Here is an 18,715-nt window from a genome sequence, read left to right on the forward strand (position 1 = left end):
CCTCCATGTCAAGTTTGGTTCAGAACTTGACTGTAGTTTTGTTTTTTGTGGACACATCTCTGGGAATTAGAGTTGAAGAAAAATAATCCAAATCTGAGTAAACACAAATGAAACTGAAACGATGCCGAGAAACAGACAGAGCTTTGCTTTGCTTTGTGCTTTGATTAGGTTTAGTTTTATGTTATCTACTAATATCCAAGAGGAAGACACTGGGAGATTCACTTTGACTTATTTTGTTGTCAGAGCTGCACCTGAGTACATACACAGTGTTTGTAATGCTTCAAATAAATACTTGTAGAGTAAGAGGATATTTGTTTTTTTAACTTAAAATGAAAGAGAAATATGCTGCAATCTTTTTGTCGTAGTAGCTTTCAGTTTATATATGGAAATAATTACTCGTTGGCGTGTTGTTCACCAGAGTTTACTGTTTTTCTACCCAAATTAGATTAAGCTATTAGAACAAGAAAATGAACACTTGAATCAAACTGTAGCTTCTCTAAGACAACGCTCCCAAATCAGTGCTGAAGCCAGAATGAAAGAAATTGAAAAGGAAAATAAAATCCTTCATGAGTCTATTAAAGAGACCAGCAGTAAGTTAAATAAGATTGAATTTGAAAAGAAACAAGTCAGGAAAGAACTGGAGCACTATAAAGAGAAAGGGGAGAGAGCAGAAGAACTAGAGAATGAGGTTCATCGTCTGGAGAAGGAAAACGAACTGTTACAGAAAAAAATCACTACCTTAAAAATCACTTGTGAGAAGATCGAGGCCTTAGAACAAGAAAACTCAGACCTGGAAATGGAAAACAGGAAGCTGAAAAAGACTTTGGATAGCCTAAAAAACCTCACTTTTCAATTAGAATCCTTAGAAAAGGAGAATTCGCAGCTTGATGAAGAAAATCTAGAATTAAGAAGAACAATTGAATCCTTGAAGTGTACAAGCATTAAAGTGGCACAGTTACAGTTAGAAAATAAGGAGCTGGAGAGTGAAAAGGAGCAACTTAAAAAAAGCCTTGAGCTCATGAAAGCCTCATTTAAGAAGACGGAACGCTTGGAAGTCAGCTACCAAGGCCTGGACACAGAAAACCAAAGGCTGCAGAAAGCCCTTGAAAACAGCAATAAGAAGATTCAGCAATTAGAAAGTGAACTGCAAGACTTGGAGTCTGAAAATCAGACTCTGCAAAAGAACTTGGAAGAGTTAAAAATCTCCAGTAAGCGCCTGGAGCAGTTGGAAAAGGAGAATAAGTTATTAGAGCAAGAGACTTCTCAACTGGAAAAGGATAAGAAACAGCTAGAAAAAGAAAACAAAAGGCTTCGGCAACAAGCAGAAATCAAAGATAGTACTTTAGAAGAGAACAATGTAAAAATTAGTAATCTGGAAAGGGAAAATAAATCTCTATTTAAAGAAATAGTTGTGTATAAAGAGTCGTGTGTACGCCTGAAAGAACTAGAAAAAGAAAACAAGGAACTTGTGAAAAGAGCCACCATTGATAAGAAAACCCTTGTCACTTTACGAGAGGTAACAGAAATCAGTTCCCATTCCTGTCATAACCTGTTAGTTATGTGGAGAAACTACGTCTGTATGTTTGAAAAAGAGCTTGTATTTTGTAGTCGTTATGCTTCAATCTGTATACTATTAGCATCCTTAATGGTTACAGTAGGGAAAACATTAGATAATCAAAATTTACACAGTCATAATAATCAAATGGAATAGTATAACCATATTACACTTAATTCTGTAAGGTTGCTTACAGATTGTCATGGAACCTTTGTTAAATGAATGTTGTTCAGATTCTTCGTGATAGTATTTGTTCTGGCTGAAATATCTTCCCTTCACCATAATGTTCAAGAACAAATTTGAAAGGGAACTCCTGCAGAAAGGGAGTGAACACCTAGGGTGAAATTATATTCTAGTTACAGTGTGATGTCTGATCTAGCTGAATTGGAAGGAAAGGGGAGTTACCACTGAGTTATTCAAATCATGTAGTGACAAAAGACTCTTGCCTCAGCACTTGTAGGGTTAATAGTACATCATTGTATTTACATGATAACTCTGACTGTACCTTTCTCTGTGCAAGGACTTGGTGAACGAGAAATTGAAGACTCAACAAATGAACAATGATTTAGAAAAACTGGCCCATGAACTTGAAAAAATAGGCTTAAACAAGGAGCGCCTCTTGCATGATGAGCAGAGCAGTGATGACAGGTGAGGATGTCAGGTCTACCTGGAACAGGGCAAAACTGAGGCTCTTTTTTACTCATAAAGTGGTTCTACAGACTGGTTTTGTGCATAGTCTTAGGTATTTTTTTAAGGCACATTAATAGACCCAAATTGGAATTTGCTATTCTTTGAAATAATAAGGTAGTTGATGTGCTTTTCCATTCAGCTGTCTCTGAAAGAGAGTTGCCACTTTTTGTCACCAAGAAATTTCTTGAAGTCTGTCAGTAGATAGAGCTAATGTATAATTAAAATGCTTTATGTTCTAGTTAGCAGCAGGAACAGTAGCAGTAAAAGATAATAGACCCGAAGTGGGTTTTCTCCTTCTTGACTGCGTGACTGATAGAAATGGTTTTTATGCTTTGTCACACAATGGTTACCTTAAACTGTCTCACTCTTTCCTTCACTTATTTCCTTCTAATTCTTCCTACCAAAAGGAAGCTGCTTTCCCACTTAGACTGGTTGGGAAGTATCCAATACTTGAGTGTCTCCAAAACTTCATAGTGGCTCTATCACTCTACCACACCTGCCACTATAAAGCAGCTGCTATCCAGACATCTGTTTCCTCTGCTGTATGTTGTGTTCTGCCTTATCCCGCAGGGATTTAGAGAAAACTTGTGACAGGAGAAAAGCAGACTAGCATGGGCTTCTAGCCAATCTTTATTTCATGATGCTATTCAGTTGTGCTATTGAAGAAAAAAGAAAAGCTGCTGTCATGATCTGTCATTACACCTGATTGTCATGAAGATGTAGATTGATTTTGGGCCTTCTACATAAAAATATCTGTATCTGTATCTTTCCTCCCCTTCAGTTTCTCTTTCTTGCTTCCAGTTCTCTGTAGCTGGGGTGGTGCCAGAATCCTGCAGGAAGAATCTGTTACCACCTCTTGTTTTGTGCTTGTGTCTTTCATCCACCTTTATCAGCTCACAGACCAGGAGTTCTGTCAAGAAAAGTCCTCAGAACTTTGACTAGTGTGATCTCTTCTGACTTAAGCCTTACTGTGTAGCACGAATATACCAAAGAAGAACAATCCTAGAGCTGAGTGGAAGCTTAAACTGCTTAGATGAAGAAGTCCAGATTGAGCAAGGTTTTTCTAACGCTTATTCTTGATTCCAAGTGGTTGGAGTGAGCGCTCCTGCAAAGGAGAATGTTGTTCTGTAAAGGTACTTTTGCAAATTATATCACCTGAAGAGATTTATGAGGCTACTTCCACTTTCCAGACAACAGCATTTGTTCTTTACTAGTGCTCATACTCCTAAAGATCAGCTGTTGTGGGTTCACTCCTCATAGGTTAGTTGGTTTGTGACATTGGGCCATAGAATTGAATTGAATTATGACTTTGGGCCATATAATATTTGTGTTTCCTTTGCATTTTACAGAATGATGTTACATTGGATCTGTAAATCATAATTAAGAAGAAAATTTGGGGTTGCATATCTCTGGAATTGGGAATTTTATCCAGCTTTCATTAAATTATAATCCATAAATGAACTTTCAACATACTTCTGCACCTACCATAACCTGTTTCATTTCTTCCATTGCTTCCAGGTTAGCTGTGTGTGGGAATTACCCAAATAAGTTAATTTTCTTTTCATTCCCCCCACATCCCTGTAGTTCTTTTCTAATGGGTATTCCTTTTGCAAGGAGCCCCTGCACCTATTTTGCTGTGTGTACATTACGAGCACAGCTCAGGGGGCAGGCTCAAGCATTGCGCACTGGTTGACCTGCGCTTGGCAAATATCTGCTGCTGGCATTAGATCTCCTGTAATGTGGTGCTGCTCAGCTGCACTGAGTAAGAACAGCTCATGCCTAATTCTTTGCAGACTGCCTTGCAGCAGGACATAATGCCTGCCTAGAAAGGCATTCACAGTGAACTGGGTTGTCCAGCACTGACCAGGTGAAAGCACCACAAAAGCAGATGGAATGTTTGATGGTATTTGGCTGTCAGGCTGGGTGCGATGTGCCTGTTCAGGCGTATCTGAGGGGAGGTATGCAGGGAGCATTAGATCTTGAAACTTACCTGGAACACTATCTAAAGCCTAGCTCTGAGCTCTGGCTTGTGGCCCCATCGCTTTAGATGTGAAGGAATTTGGGCTACGCTGCTGTTTTCAGCTTCTTCTCAAACTTCATGTAGAGCTGGAGATTGTGAATGGGCAATATTTGTTTTCAAAGTGGAAACGTTGGTTGGTTTGAAGTTCTGCTTTGCCACTCTCCTGCCTTTCCATTATTCTCTACTTCTTCAGTCATCCAAAAGGTACCCGGATTTATTTCCTTATATTATTACATAGGTGAGGCATTGGCAATTAGTTCATCAGGTTCATTATGGCCAAAATGACTTCTCAGTGTATTTTTGGTCTGCCTCTCTCATGTTGGTGGTGGGAATTAGAAATGCATTATTTTTCTCTTTTTGCTTGGAGAGAGCTGCTTGTGGTTTCTGTTGAATGTTCGTGGTAGCACTGCAGAGTGTTTCTCTTGGGGCCTACCACGTCTGATGAGTTAACTTTGAAGTGTTTTCCATTTTCTCTTCCCTTTCTAATGGCTCTTGTCTTTAGGCAAACAGATTTAGGGATGTTGACCCTGAATCTGAGATACCCAAATCTCAATGATATTAGAAAATTCATGCCATCTTTCATTATTAGGTGTTCAAAAGGAAACTGGATGTTTGGTTTCTGCTACTAGTCTTTTTCCTTCTTTGTTTTCTACATAATTGCATAACTTCTCAGTAACTGAAATTCTTATTTGTAGCTGAATATATGCTTCAGCTCAAGAAGATGAAACACTGTCTGTTCTACTAGTCATGGACTGCCTACTGTTTCTTAAGTCCTTGAGAATTACTTGTCAGACCTTAAAATGTAGGATTCTCATCCTACTACATGATGCTACTGGACAGCTTTCGACTTATTAATTCTCTTACCATTGGTCTTCTGCTCCAGTTCCTGACTAGATCTAATGCTCTTGTCCATTCAGGAGTCTCTTGCAATCTATTCCTTTCACTAAACTGATAGATTCTTCAGCAGTCAAGATTAAAAAGGGGGACATTAGTGGTTTGCTTTATTTAGTCCTACTGTGGGGAGAAGTGGGATGTTTTCCAGATTCTGAGCACATGTACAGTGACTGAACTGCTTAAAAGTGATTAATGAGTGTGGCTTTCAGTTTTCTATAAAAGAGATACTGTTCTAAAGGGATATATTCTAAATATGACCATTTCTCTCTCAAATATGTGATTTGGGTTTTTAGCTGCCCTAAAATATTATAAATATAGTAAAAAAATAAAATGGCAGCTTTACACATTGGGAGTGGTAACAGTCTTAAAATAGCAGCAGCTGGGCTGAGTGAGCAATTTGCACACTCATACATCAAATGAGTATGCACCTGCAAAGTGCTGTGTTCATCTCTTTCCCTAGTCCTCCTCTTTGTGAGCTGGCAGGAAATGGAAATTGATGAAAATCTTGCTCTCCAAATACTTCACATCCTAATTTAGTTCAGGTCCCCGCTGGATTCACTGGAGGGGAGCCAGAAGGAAGAGTGCTGTCATCACACACGTGCTAATGATCCAAAGCCAGCGCCCTGCTGCTGTGGCTCAACGGGGCTTTTTGTCTGTCTGATAGGTTTTAAAAGAAAGAAGGGTTCAGAAATGCGTTCGACTGTCATATTCTGCTGTTTTCAACGTAGGACTTGCTATTGCTACTGAGGTGTCTTCATGCTTTTGAGTAGCGCAGCATCCAAGCATTTTTGCATGTAGCTTTGTGGCTGCTGTTTCAGAACAGTTTAGAATTGAAATACCTTAAATAATCGTTTAATATACAGACTTTTGTGTGTGTGTGGTGTTATTGACCAGTAGGTACAAGCTTTTGGAGTCAAAATTAGAATCCACACTTAAGAAGTCTCTTGAAATAAAAGAAGAGAAAATTGCTGCTTTGGAGGCACGTTTAGAAGAATCAACAAATCTAAACCAGCAGCTCCGTCAGGAACTTAAAACAGTAAGAGAATGATAATTTTTTTTCTATAAGATTAAATTACTCTCATATCAGTTATTGTTACTTCTATGCTCAACCTTTTGTGTGAGACAGCGAAAGGTGGGCACTGTTTGAGTGATGTAAAGCAGGACAAAGGCGTGACTGCATTTTAAGACTGCAGTGATACAGGCCCAGTATTGAAATCATATGAGAAGTTGATGAGTTTATTCATTGGTCAGAGAATGTGTCAGGCGGATGAATAAGGTTGATTTGATTTGGGATGTCAAAAGCAGTCACTTTCAATTACATGTTCTGGTCTGCCGTGAACAGCCCAAGTGGGCTGGTTAAAAAATGAAATACAATCTGCTTGGTTGTAGGACTTCATAATAAAAGTGGGGGGATACAGCTAAAAGCTGAAACAAAATAGAAAATAGAGGTCTCTTTCCTTTAGATAAGTGTTTGTTAGGGTTAAGCTATCCATATCCATAAATAACTTGTACATCATCTCCCCAGCCATATGCAAAAAGCAAATCTACAGACACAGTAACGTAGGACTTTCTGTTCTTTGAAATATGGTATGGTCATGTAATCAATTAGGATGTAGAAAATGGAAAAGGCTGAACCTAATGTAAGTTGTTCTAAATAATTTCAGGTGAAAAAGAACTATGAAGCTCTCAAGCAAAGACAAGAAGAGGAAAGGATGGTTCAGAGTTCTCCTCCAAGAAGTGGAGAAGAAAATCAGTCTGTCAATAAGTGGGAGAAGGAAAATCAGGAAACTACTAGAGAGTTATTGAAAGTTAAAGATAGATTAATTGAAGTGGAAAGGAATGTAAGATGTATTTTAAATACTACTCTGATTTTAGCTATTTATTGTGAGCTGTTCCAGTAATATAAATGAGAGGATTTTAAAGGAAACATACAGTTTATCACCTAGTTCATGAACCAAGCAGAATCTGAGTTGAATACAGTTCACGAAGCAGCTGGATTCTGCTCTGAGGGATGCTGTAAAGCACTTGACCAGCATATAAAAGGAAATGTGGAAACCTGAGTTTGCCCTTTTGAATCTACAAATGTCTCTAAATCCCTCTTGCACGATCTTTATTTACATGAGTCATGGGGATTTCTCTGCCATTTCTCCATTAGTACAATAGCAGTTACCCATTTTTTCAATCTTAACCTGTATTGATAATATTGCTGTGTTACTTGGTTATACAAAGTGATTTACAGTTCTGTTCCAGCATGTAAATCTCTGTGAAGTCATGCTGCTTTGTTTGTTTAGGACAAACAAACTCTAGTTTAAGTGTTAACTTCAGTTCAGTAAACAGCTGTGAACTCAGATTTTCATTATATTTCTTTTAATGTTCAAAGAATGCCACACTGCAGGCAGAGAAGCAAGCACTCAAGACACAATTAAAGCAGCTTGAGACACAGAACAGCAATCTGCAGGCTCAGATTCTTGCACTTCAGAGACAGACTGTTTCTCTACAGGAGCAAAATACAACTCTTCAAACTCAGAATGCCAAACTGCAGGTAATATTTTCCTGGTTTGCTTTCAAAACTAAAATCGGTGCAGAGTTTTTTCAAATGAAAGCTTTAAAACTAATGGCTTTTTTTAAGTCACATTTTGCTTCTGGTACAGACATGGAAAAGAAAATAACGTACAAATAATCTGCACTAAGAGTCAAATAATATTTTGTTTGCTGATGAATAACAACATCTCTAGAAGTTGGTTTTAATCCTTCATGTCTGTCCAGTTTAAACTCCTGACTTTATCCTTGGGAGTGGAGAGAATTCTCTTATCCAGTTTGCTAGGGTATTTTTCTCTTTAAATTTCTTTTTTACTTCTAAATTGGATCAGGGAACTAGTGTGTCCAAAGAGACACATAAAAAGTGCATAAATATGTGAAGATTGAATTCAGGTGATTCAGAGGCAGAGAAAGGTACTGAGTGACGATGGATATTACAAAAGTGGTTGCCCACAGAGACTTGTAGCTCTTGCAGCCAAAATTCAGATGTCATTCTTCATACTTTAACAAGGTTATTAAATATATAGCTTGTTTTCCTCTGATAAAGGAAATATTCTTGTTAATGGATGTAATGGCTTTTGGAGCTCTGAGAATTAAAACTACTTAGAGAGGGAATGCAAAGTCCACAAATCAGCAGAAATAGTAAACAGTGTCAGGAATGATGGAGGGTGGATGGAAATCCAGGAGTGAAGGAGTCTTTAAATGAGTAAACACATAATGCATTTTGTGAACGACTCGAGTTATCCTGCTGCCTGTTTCTGGAGAGCAGGATGTGGTTGTACCACAGATGGACTTTCCATCTACCACACTGAAATCTGGTTAGTGCACAGCATTAGTGCACTCCCTTTTGTGGCTGGCAAGCCCAGGAATGGAACAGGACGTTGGTGCACACACTGTGTCTTTAAAAACTAGTGGATGTGGGCATGGAAATACACCCTTTTAAACAGATGAGGATATATCTCTGGGCTTCAGAACTCTTTGAGGGTTTTGTAATACTGTTTGTCAAAAGGAATATCTACATGGTTCCTTTTTTGTCATGAATTGCACAACAGCACAGGGCTTTCCTATTGGATAAACCTGGAGAATGAATTAACTGTAGGTATTTGAAAGTACTGAGGTGCAGTGAATTGGGAGAAGGAAGCATTTTTTGCCTTTATTTTAAATTCCATATTTTTGTGGTGGGCCTCACCAAGCAATGTAATTTCGGTTGCTGGGAGTGACTGCCTAATGTTACACCCAACAGACTGAGAAAGGGAGTTCTTCTCCTTCCTCAAATTCAGCTATTTTGCTCATAGCTTCAAGCAAGGTGCAAGACAACTGTCCATCAACTCTGAATCAAAATGAAAGGTGAAGTATGTTCGTGAAAATAAAGAGAGATTAACTATTAGCTAAATCTGAAGTGCAGACTAAGCTGCTCTACATGGACGATGTCAGAACTGTCCTTAGGCAACTGTAATTCTACTGTTCCTTCCAATTCCCGTAAGGAACATAGAAGAGAAAAGATGTCTTAAGGGACAACTGGGAATTCTGAACTACATCAAACTCAGGCTTCAGTCTGGGAAGTTTCACAGCATACACTTGCCATCAGACATTACTTCATTTCCAGTGAAAGGTTCAGCTTTCTCATCTGTAACAAAGAATGCTGCAGTTCCAACAGAAAGGGATTTGTTCCTTAGTAACAGCGTGCACTGGAGTGATAGATTTTATTTTTTTCCCCTTAATAGATACCCTGAGGGCATTAGAAGCCTCAGTAGTTCGTGTTTTTCATCTCTTGAATAGGAGAGAGAAGGAATCTAGCCTAACACAGGTCAGATGACAAGCATGTTAAGTATCAGCCATTCTTTTAAGATTTCCGGGGATTAGGTTAGGTTAAGCTTTCCAGAGGCACACAAAGTAAAGTTGTTGTTATTGTTTTGTTGTTTGGGTTTTTTTTTTTATCTGTCTACTGTTGAAGGCTTTAATGTATTAATAGACATTAATACTCTTCTGACATGATCACTGGAGAAACTGTACACCAGCTCTCACAACACATACATAAAGTGACCAAGGGACACTTCTGTTGGAAGAGAACCAGGAGCGGCAGTTCTTCAGTAACACAGAATATGGGTAGTTCCCTCCAGGTGCTATTATTTCATTTCCCTTGCTCTCTGTTAAACGAATGCTACTGTTTGAAGTCTCATTGTAAAAGATATGTGGGCATAATCAGGATTTTGTGGTGACAATAGAGATTCTGTACAATAAAGACTAAAAAAGACCAAGCTATGCCAGTATGAAAGTTCATTTTATTTTAGTAATGTCAGGAAAATGTGCTTCTCATCTAGATAGTACTTGATATTTGATAGGTATTTGGAGGTAAATAATAATTTGATATCCTCCCCACCATGTCAATAACTAGAAGGTTACTAATATGCTAAGGATTAAACTCAAGAAATCTCCCAATAGGAGGAGATAGACAAGATAATCCAGACAGTGGAATTAATGTGTCACACGTTTCTGACTGCAGGTTGAAAATTCCACCCTTAATTCTCAAAGCACATCTCTTATGAACCAGAATGCACAACTGCTGATCCAGCAGTCTGCTTTAGAAACTGAGAACGAATGTGTGCTCAAGGAGCGTGAGGATCTGAAGTCACTGTATGATTCGCTTCTCAAAGACCATGAGAAACTGGAGCACCTGCACGAGCGCCAAGCTTCCGAGTACGAATCTCTGATTGCCAAGCATGGGAATCTGAAATCTGCACACAAAAACCTGGAGGTGGAGCATAAGGACTTAGAAGATAGGTAAATACTAATCGGCATGAGTAAAATCAGTCTGCAACTCCTGAGCAAAAAACCACTACCTAACTAGAATGAATAAAAGTAGTATTACTTAAATGCAACATTAAGATCTTAAAACTTTAAAATTTTTCCCCAAAATCCATATTTTCTTGTCATTCCACAAAAAAGTAACTTATATATAACTTCTGTTTGCAGGTACAACCAGTTGCTGAAACAGAAAGTGCAGCTGGAAGAACTGGAGAAGGTGCTCAAGGTAGAACAGGAGAAGATGCTGCAGCAAAATGAAAAACATGAAACTGTAGCAGCAGAGTATAAAAAACTCCGTGATGAAAATGAAAGGTAAAGCAGAAGTCAGATATAGAATGGTGCATATAGAATATATTGCACATAAAATAATGCACATATTCAGATATGGAATATGTGTATTAGCAGAACTCTGAGCACTTGCCAGTACTGTACTGCCAGTTGTTGTATCCTCTCGCTTTTCTTAATACCCGATGCTGCAATTAAGGACATTTACAATCCACACCTTATAACAACTCCACTCCCTTGGTCTGTGATACAGTCATTTTAGAAAGACTGAATGGGAAGAAACCAAAATCAAAACCACAAAAAACTAATCATTATATCCTGAGATTACTGAATTCCACCCAGCATCTTGAGGAGTGCCAGGCCGAGCACTGTGCAGCGTGGTTGTGAGCTGTAGAGGGAGCAAACCACTCTGCATGAATTGCTTAAGGGGCAAGATAATTGAGGTTAATACCAGTAGGAGTAGAACCATAGTGGGTGGTGAAGCCCTGCTTGACCTCTGCGACTGAGATACAGCTTGGCATAAGTACTTGGGTTTAATAGTAGTATTTACATAGCATGATATTCCCCCCTCAAGCAGAGGCATTAAGGGTTGTTCATCTGGCAAAGAGGCTCACAACTAAATGCCTCCTACCTTTGGTGTTGTGTGAGGAGGATTAGTAGGAGCCAGAGGTTGCTTTTAGAAGGGGACATGGCCGGGCCCAGCAGGGACAAAGGGAGCTCAGAATCAATATATGGACATCCATCATTGCCAGAGTTTGGGTTGTTCCTATTAATTACTGGCTTGTGTTGGGAAGAAATTCTAGCTGGTTTGTAAGATTCTTGTATTTTGAGAAGTCCAGTCTTAAAACCAGTTGTGATGTCTTCATTAGAAATTCTGCTTTGTTTTTAACCATATAGAAAGCCCAGAGTGGTTGGCTTAAAGGCAGAATGCATACGTAGGAAGGTAAAACTGAGATCACTTACCTACAGTATGTGATAGCAAGAAATGTTTATATGTGTTCTATGGAGTAGCATAAAGCCTTGGAAATATCATTACCCACATTCCCTCTGAAACAAGAGTACATTTCTTTCTATCTGCATATATTCTTTTATGGTGTCTTTTAATTCCAGGCTTACTCATACCTACAGTCAGCTCCTGAGAGAGAATGAAGTTCTCCAAACTGATCATAAGAATTTGAAAACACTATTGAACAATTCCAAACTAGAACAAACACGATTAGAAGCAGAGTTCTCTAAACTCAAAGAACAATACCAACAACTGGACATTACATCGACAAAGCTAAATAATCAGTGTGAGGTATGTGAGAATTCTGCTATTTATCATGACTGGTATCACTGTAATATTCATAGAAATGTATTTTTAGATTCATAAAAGTCTTATGAAGTGCTTGAGACGTAATCATTGCATTTATAGATAATGAAGTGGGTCTGAAGAGATTAATTGGCTGTGGTACAGGCAATACAAAAATTGGGGCTCATGTTAGGTAAACTGGTTCAAGTTATTTAAAGCATCAAGAGGCTTTTATCAGTTGAGTCATGATTTAGTTAAGTTTTCTGTTTGATTTGAGTCCCTTTGTAGACCTCAGTTTTCTTGATAATCTCATTCTCTGTGTGTAAATATGCTCACATATATATGCATGTACCATTTCATGTATTTTAACAGCTGCTTAGCCAGCTTAAAGGAAATCTGGAGGAGGAAAACAGACATCTACTAGATCAAATTCAGACATTAATGCTGCAGAATAGAACATTACTTGAGCAGAATATGGAAAGCAAGGATCTCTTCCATGTAGAGCAAAGGCAGTACATGTGAGTCTTTGAAACAATGAAATTATTGTCTTTAGGGCAGTTACAGTAATACTTTTTTAAAGCTTCTGTTTTATATAGAAATCAGCATGTGCGACTTCTGAAATGTTTCTCTTCTTAAAAGACAAGTTTAAATTATATATGAAAAGCGGATAAGCTACAAACACATTTCTAGTTCTGGAGGATCAGTGCAACTGTTCATTCTGCTGATGCAAATGAGGACTAAAAATGTTATTTAGTCCTCATTCTGCTACAAGCAAAGTTTCTGGGTTGATTTGAATTTGAGAGAAAATGTGCATGACTAAATGATTCTATTAGAGCCTCTGTGCCCTTTGTTATTATTCAAAAAGGGGGAAAATTCTGTTGTGTAATAAAGGCAAATGGAATTTCTTCAAATCTGTATCATAACATTAAATGTAATACTACTTGTTTGCTGTATCTTTCCCGAGTTTTCAGTAAGAAACATGTTTTATACAAAAATTCCTCAAAGTGACAACTTTGAGAGAACAGATATCCAAAGGAACGTGCTGCTCACACATTATACATGCATTTTTTAAGCATAGATTATCATTGATTTCTGTTAACAGTGACAAGCTAAATGAATTAAGGAGACAGAAGGAGAAACTGGAGGAGAAGATAATGGATCAGTATAAATTTTATGAGCCATCTCCACCAAGAAGGTACTGATGAACATGATCTAAACATAGATTTAAACCATGACATAGCTATTGTGCTCCAGCTGAAAAATCAAGATTTCTTTGAACTTCAGGGGAGCAGAATCATGTCTCTGTTCTTGCATAGAAAGCAGGAAAAGTCTGGAAGCAAGAGTGATATATCATTAATGCCATCAATGTGCTGTGTCATTGGTAACAGAAGGGGCAACTGGATTACTCTGAAAATGAGGAAGCTGATAAAGTCTAAGAAGGATGTTAACCGAGAGCGCCTCAAGTCCGTGACTCTTACACCCACCCGCTCAGAGTCCAGTGAGGGATTCCTGCAGCTGCCCCACCAGGACAGTCAGGATAGCTCCTCTGTGGGCTCCAACTCTCTGGAAGATGGGCAGACCTTGGGCACCAAAAAGAGTAGCAGTGAGTACTGCAGAACATCTTTTATTAATCCTTGGCTAAACGTCTTTTTGATATGCTTAGAAGTTAAGAGGTGCTGGAAAAGGCTTTGTGTTTTGGAGGATTTAAGTCTTTAGGAATGAAGCCTGAATTCATTTAATGACAGGTTTATACTGATTTCTTGCAAACTCCTTGAGTGTTTGGGCAGGAACTAGTTCTTAGCATATCTGCAGCTCTGAATACTAAAATGCATTTACAGTGCTTGGATAAGCTGAAGCAGGCGCTGTTCCTGGGTCAGGCGAGCAGAATCCTGGATAGAATGTCAGATGCCACCACTAGAACCCTTTTTTGTTTCTCCCTCCTGTCCCAGCATGAACCTTTCCCCTTGTCTTGGAAGTGCTTTCCAAGCTGTGGCTGTGCTACCATCCTTTAGTTGCCAAAAAGATCCATCTGGAGGTGTTTCTCCAGCATTTCACAAAGCCAATGATGAACAACTTTTATACTATTTCAGTAGGCAACAGGAAGAGGTAATGTAGAGACATAACTTGTTAAGAAGCCCAAAGATTGGAGATAAGGACTGAGGGAGACTGAGGAGGGTTACAGGGATGTGGATAGATCCAGTATTCCTGACTCAACTTGCTCACCTTGCAAGAGCCCAACAGCCATCAAGTTAGGATGCCCGTTGTAAAAGGCCACATTCTGAGCAATATGTACATTTATTGTCTGTATTTTTTGTAATCCACTCGTGGCATGAATCATAAACTGCCCAATTTCTGACAACTTGAGAGATAATATTGCAGCCACGTTATCAGGTTGTAATGATTCTATTTAATAGCTATGCACCAAAAGCATTTTGGCTGTGCATGTAAAAGCATCAGGATATGTGTGTTTGAACAGTCACTTAAAACCTCTGCAATGCTTTTATAAATGTAATGTCTTGGGTTTCAGAAGACAGCAGATTGATATCCTGGCTTCTGTGCCAGCTATGAATTTGCTGTGTTAGAAATTAAAGCCGTGATGATGCATTTTTTTCTTCTGTGCTTCTTGCAGAAGCTTAGTCAGAGCTAAAAACATCTAAAAACACTATGTCAGGGGAGCTTAAAATCCCATTTGTGAGTATTTTTTTTAAATAACTGAAGAAAATAGTAAGTTTGAGGGTACATTTTACCACTTTCTTGCTAACTTGTCAATTTGGGAAGCTTGGCTTTTTTCAGTGTGAGGGTCTGTTAAGGTTCAAACCAGGTTCTTTTGAATTTAAATAAGCAACTGTTGCTTTTACATCTCAACTGAAGTCTTGTGGAACTCAGTAGTGGCTGAAGCTACAGTGGATGTGTTTGCAAGTGTGTTAGTTCGAATCCAGAGTGTGCATGCTTTGGTTCAGACCATCCACATCCGTGTCAGTGATTTCATGTTCTGGAAGGGCTCTTGTGTGTGACAGTTTTCTCTGCATGATGCTTGGGACCTTGTAGTGTGCAGTTACCTCCTGGTGGAGCCACGGTTGAAGTTACAGTGGCTGATCGTCAAAAGAGGTTTGAAGTCGTTCAGACCTTATTAATTGTCTACTCCATGGACTTTGTTCATGTTCCCCTTAATCCCAGTGTATTTATCCACACGCTGGAAGGGCTGATCTAATCCTGGATCCTCACCTTCCTCCATTACACATCGCCATGGAAACCACAGTTTTTGATAGAATTTGGAGGACTGATGTGCCAATTCAGTGCTGACAGTTTGCATCTCACAAAGCGAGAGAGTATCTCAGTGTGAGAAGTACCAGTGATGGTGCACATTTTGCAGTCTGTTTCTCCCACTTTTAGAATGACTGTCAATCCTAAATATCAGGACACTGTGGCTTTTTCTGTAAGAAGTGGCTTGGCAGTAGCAGCTTCCACTGAAAGAAGCTACAAGAAAGAGAAAACCTCTAAGTTGCTGCCTGTCCATGCAAGTGCTCGGGTGTTGTAGCTTTCCACACTGGTTGAAGGCAGTTTTGGGTATGGGAAGAGACAGATTCTGTTCTTGATCTCCTGTGTCTGGGAACGGAGATGGGTCCAAAGGAAATGTCCTCTGGAAAGCAAGGGAAGGCAGCTCACATTCCCCACATAGTCACTGGCACACATCACAGGTATTCTCGAAAGCCAGAGCACAGAGTAGCTGACAAGTGATCTCTGAGGTGTAGAGGTTTCCTGCCTCACATCCCCTGTCACAGAAAGCAGGAGGAGATACTGACTCCAAAATGAATTATCCCACTACTACCACTAGTGATAGATAGGTTCTCTGTGTGAAATCTGTGGATTTTCTTCTTTAGAAGGTGGTGATGGAGGCTGCTTTCCTACTGCAGGACACTTTCAGATGCAGATGTTTTCAAGAGACCTGCTATTTTGCAGAGACAGGTGATCCTGGAGTAAAAATCAGGTTAGCCTGTTCTGCAGAGACAACAGCACCTGAGGTCTCAAGAGTGCCTGAAGTCCTTTGGGTCCTGGGTGCTCTGGAAAGGAGGGGGAGACACGTCATAGTGGAAGTAGAAGTATGTTGGGCTCCATTTTCTATTACCAAAGCATTCAGAAGATGTCTGCCTAACATTTTCTGGTGGCATGAACAAAATGATTGGAGGATTTTAATACTATCCATACAGAATTCCCCAGAGTATTTCTGGCAAACACTAGGAAGATTACAAAATGGGAGGTTTCCTGATCAGTGGAGGAATTCTGCGGTATTCATCATTCATTCTCAGCTCAGGAAGCAAGAACATGTTCATAGAATACTGAAAAGAGAAAGAAAAGCTGACAAATTACAACTACAGTTCCTTGAGTAGCTGCTGACTACGACCAAAATGGTCCTTCTGCCACCCCATATTTAAAGCTTGGTGGAATAAAGATGTAAAGAGGTAAAGCTGCCTGAGCTGGACTTTGTGATGCCTGTTTGTTCCTGCTGTAGCTTGGCCATTCCAGTGTTTTTTGCAGGACATTTCTTTAGTTGTATTCTATGCAGAAATCCCTTAGTAATTGCTTTGCTCCAGGAGTTTGCATTTTGCCAAGGGACAGGTTTTGATGGATGATTTCCAGGACACTGATAGTTCAGTGGAGTTTTCTCTTTGGTGCAGTTGCTGAGAGCCATAAATCAAGCCTCTGGGAGTATCTGTGTTAATGAACAAGAATCACAGGTGACTCCAGTGATTCTTAAGCATCCTCTGGTTGCTTTTTAATAAGATTTGGGTGGTCATTTTTAATTAAAAGAGATCAGATACCTATAAAGTATTACAGAGTGATCGGGCAGGAGTTGTCTATAAAGGGTTATAGAAGGCACAAAAGAATCATGTTTCACCATGATGGCAAAAAGTAGAACTAGAACAGGATTGCCTCCTTGGTTTGATGGCATTAATGCTAAAACTGATGATTTATCTGTTATAAAACTGGTCTGATGCTGTGCCTCATGCTCCTTTGGCAGGGATCTGTATACTTCGAGATAGACAACACACGTGTCTCCTTTGTGGGAGTTCAGCAGCCTCTCTGCTTTTTAGGAGCCAGCCAGCATCCATGTTTGTGTTGGTTTTGGCTTATTTCCTCAGGGTCTACAAGAGGAGGAAAGCTTTATTGGTCTTATAAAAACCAAACCAAAATAACTGCTTATTTTGAAGTACCTACAAGTATATGTACATAATAAAATATATTTGTATATATTATATATACACAAATATACTGTATACCTCTAAGTGCAAACACAGAATAATGTGGAGATTGAAACTATAGAGCCCTCACCAGTATAGATGGAGAGGGAGATGTCCTTCTCTTTCAGGATAGTTCATGTGCACTTGTAAAAGCATATATATATATGTATATATATATAATGCTCTATAAAACGAACTGCTATATAACAGGCTGCTGGTAGTGCAGAAGCCCAATGTAAATGACAAAGTACGTGTCCCAAAAGTGACTTGAGGGAGATGAAGTGAGCAGATCTTGGGCTAACAGACTGGGCTTTCAGACCTGCATAAAAGAGGGCTGGTTGGTAATTCCATGGTGGATTGCTTTCTGGATCTTTCCATGCCAGTTGTTTGCATGTGGCTCCTGTGCGCTTGGCAGTTGGCTGACACCTCTATCTGGTGATTCAAAAAGCAAGTGTTACTAGTGCAGAAGAGCTGAATCTAAGGACTAGATTCACCTGGGATTCCCCCTCCTCCCTCTTATACTATTGTTTGAAATTTTAACTCTTTTTCCTGATATTTTTTATATATATAAAATATATATATTAAATTTATATATAAAATATATATATAACCCCCCCATGGCAGGGGGGTTGGAACTAGATGATCTTAAGGTCCTTTCCAACCATAACTATTCTATGATTCTATTTTATATAAATATATATAATATATATCTACATTTTCTCTTAGCCCTCCCAAAATGTTACAGCAACACTCACATTTGGATTTAATTCTTCTATTTTTTTTCTAAATCTCTTATTTCAGCTAAAAGATTTGGTCAATCCCATTCCAGCCCATGAACCTTGATGTTCCTTTTCCTATTACAGATTTGAAGTGGATTATTTCAGTAAAATACTAAAATCAGTGCACACAAGCAGTAGATCAAACATCAGGTCCATGGAATTTTCCTACAAGACAGTAGATAACCAAAGTCATCAATGAGCACAAAATGTGGCAAATGAAGCCCGATAATTGATTGGGTCCTACTAGAGATGCAAGGCAAGACATTACAGGAGTGCTTAATCTCAAAAAATAATGATGTGAACAGGTTTTAAAGCAGAAGTTGTACTTAGTTGCTTTCATTTTAAGCTTTTTTTTTGCTTCACATTTTTCTTTATGTTCAAGAAATGTTATTTTTCACAGTAAAAGCTATATAATCCTCAATTTCTGTAATAGTCTGCAAAGAAGTTACCTTTATATTTTCCAAGATCTTGGCACTTAACTTTCAAACTGTATTACATCTTCACCATTATTTTCAGTGCATTTCTGAGGTTATTAAGGTTTTCCTAGTGTAGTTTTCATATTTCAGTGTAGTTTTCATGTTTCATTATCACACAGAAGCATGAGAATGATAGCGTGTA

At 38.8% G+C, this 18,715-nt stretch overlaps 1 protein-coding gene across 16 annotated transcripts in view; it reads left to right on the forward strand.

Moving 5' to 3' along the window:
• The window catches only part of CCDC88A (coiled-coil domain containing 88A), an 86,977-nt gene that overhangs the window by 50,627 nt on the left and 17,635 nt on the right, over nucleotides 1-18,715 (forward strand). For 13 of the 16 annotated variants that reach the window (XR_003992085.1, XM_030490977.1, XM_030490985.1 and 10 more), the window contains 11 exons: nucleotides 446-1,516; nucleotides 2,076-2,203; nucleotides 6,054-6,195; nucleotides 6,824-7,000; nucleotides 7,540-7,701; nucleotides 10,201-10,478; nucleotides 10,671-10,814; nucleotides 11,898-12,084; nucleotides 12,451-12,596; nucleotides 13,181-13,273; nucleotides 13,467-13,681. Coding sequence is in view for 15 of the 16 variants with exons in the window: in XM_030490977.1 (XP_030346837.1) it covers nucleotides 446-1,516; nucleotides 2,076-2,203; nucleotides 6,054-6,195; nucleotides 6,824-7,000; nucleotides 7,540-7,701; nucleotides 10,201-10,478; nucleotides 10,671-10,814; nucleotides 11,898-12,084; nucleotides 12,451-12,596; nucleotides 13,181-13,273; nucleotides 13,467-13,681 (2,743 nt within the window). In the remaining variant the exon portion in view is untranslated. The remainder of the gene's footprint in view (nucleotides 1-445; nucleotides 1,517-2,075; nucleotides 2,204-6,053; nucleotides 6,196-6,823; nucleotides 7,001-7,539; nucleotides 7,702-10,200; nucleotides 10,479-10,670; nucleotides 10,815-11,897; nucleotides 12,085-12,450; nucleotides 12,597-13,180; nucleotides 13,274-13,466; nucleotides 13,682-18,715) is intronic. The other 3 variants (XM_030490988.1, XM_030490978.1, XM_030490983.1) reach the window with 1 other exon arrangement.

The sequence above is a fragment of the Strigops habroptila genome, chromosome 6 (assembly GCF_004027225.2).
Source record: "Strigops habroptila isolate Jane chromosome 6, bStrHab1.2.pri, whole genome shotgun sequence".
Classification (NCBI taxonomy): domain Eukaryota; kingdom Metazoa; phylum Chordata; class Aves; order Psittaciformes; family Psittacidae; genus Strigops; species Strigops habroptila.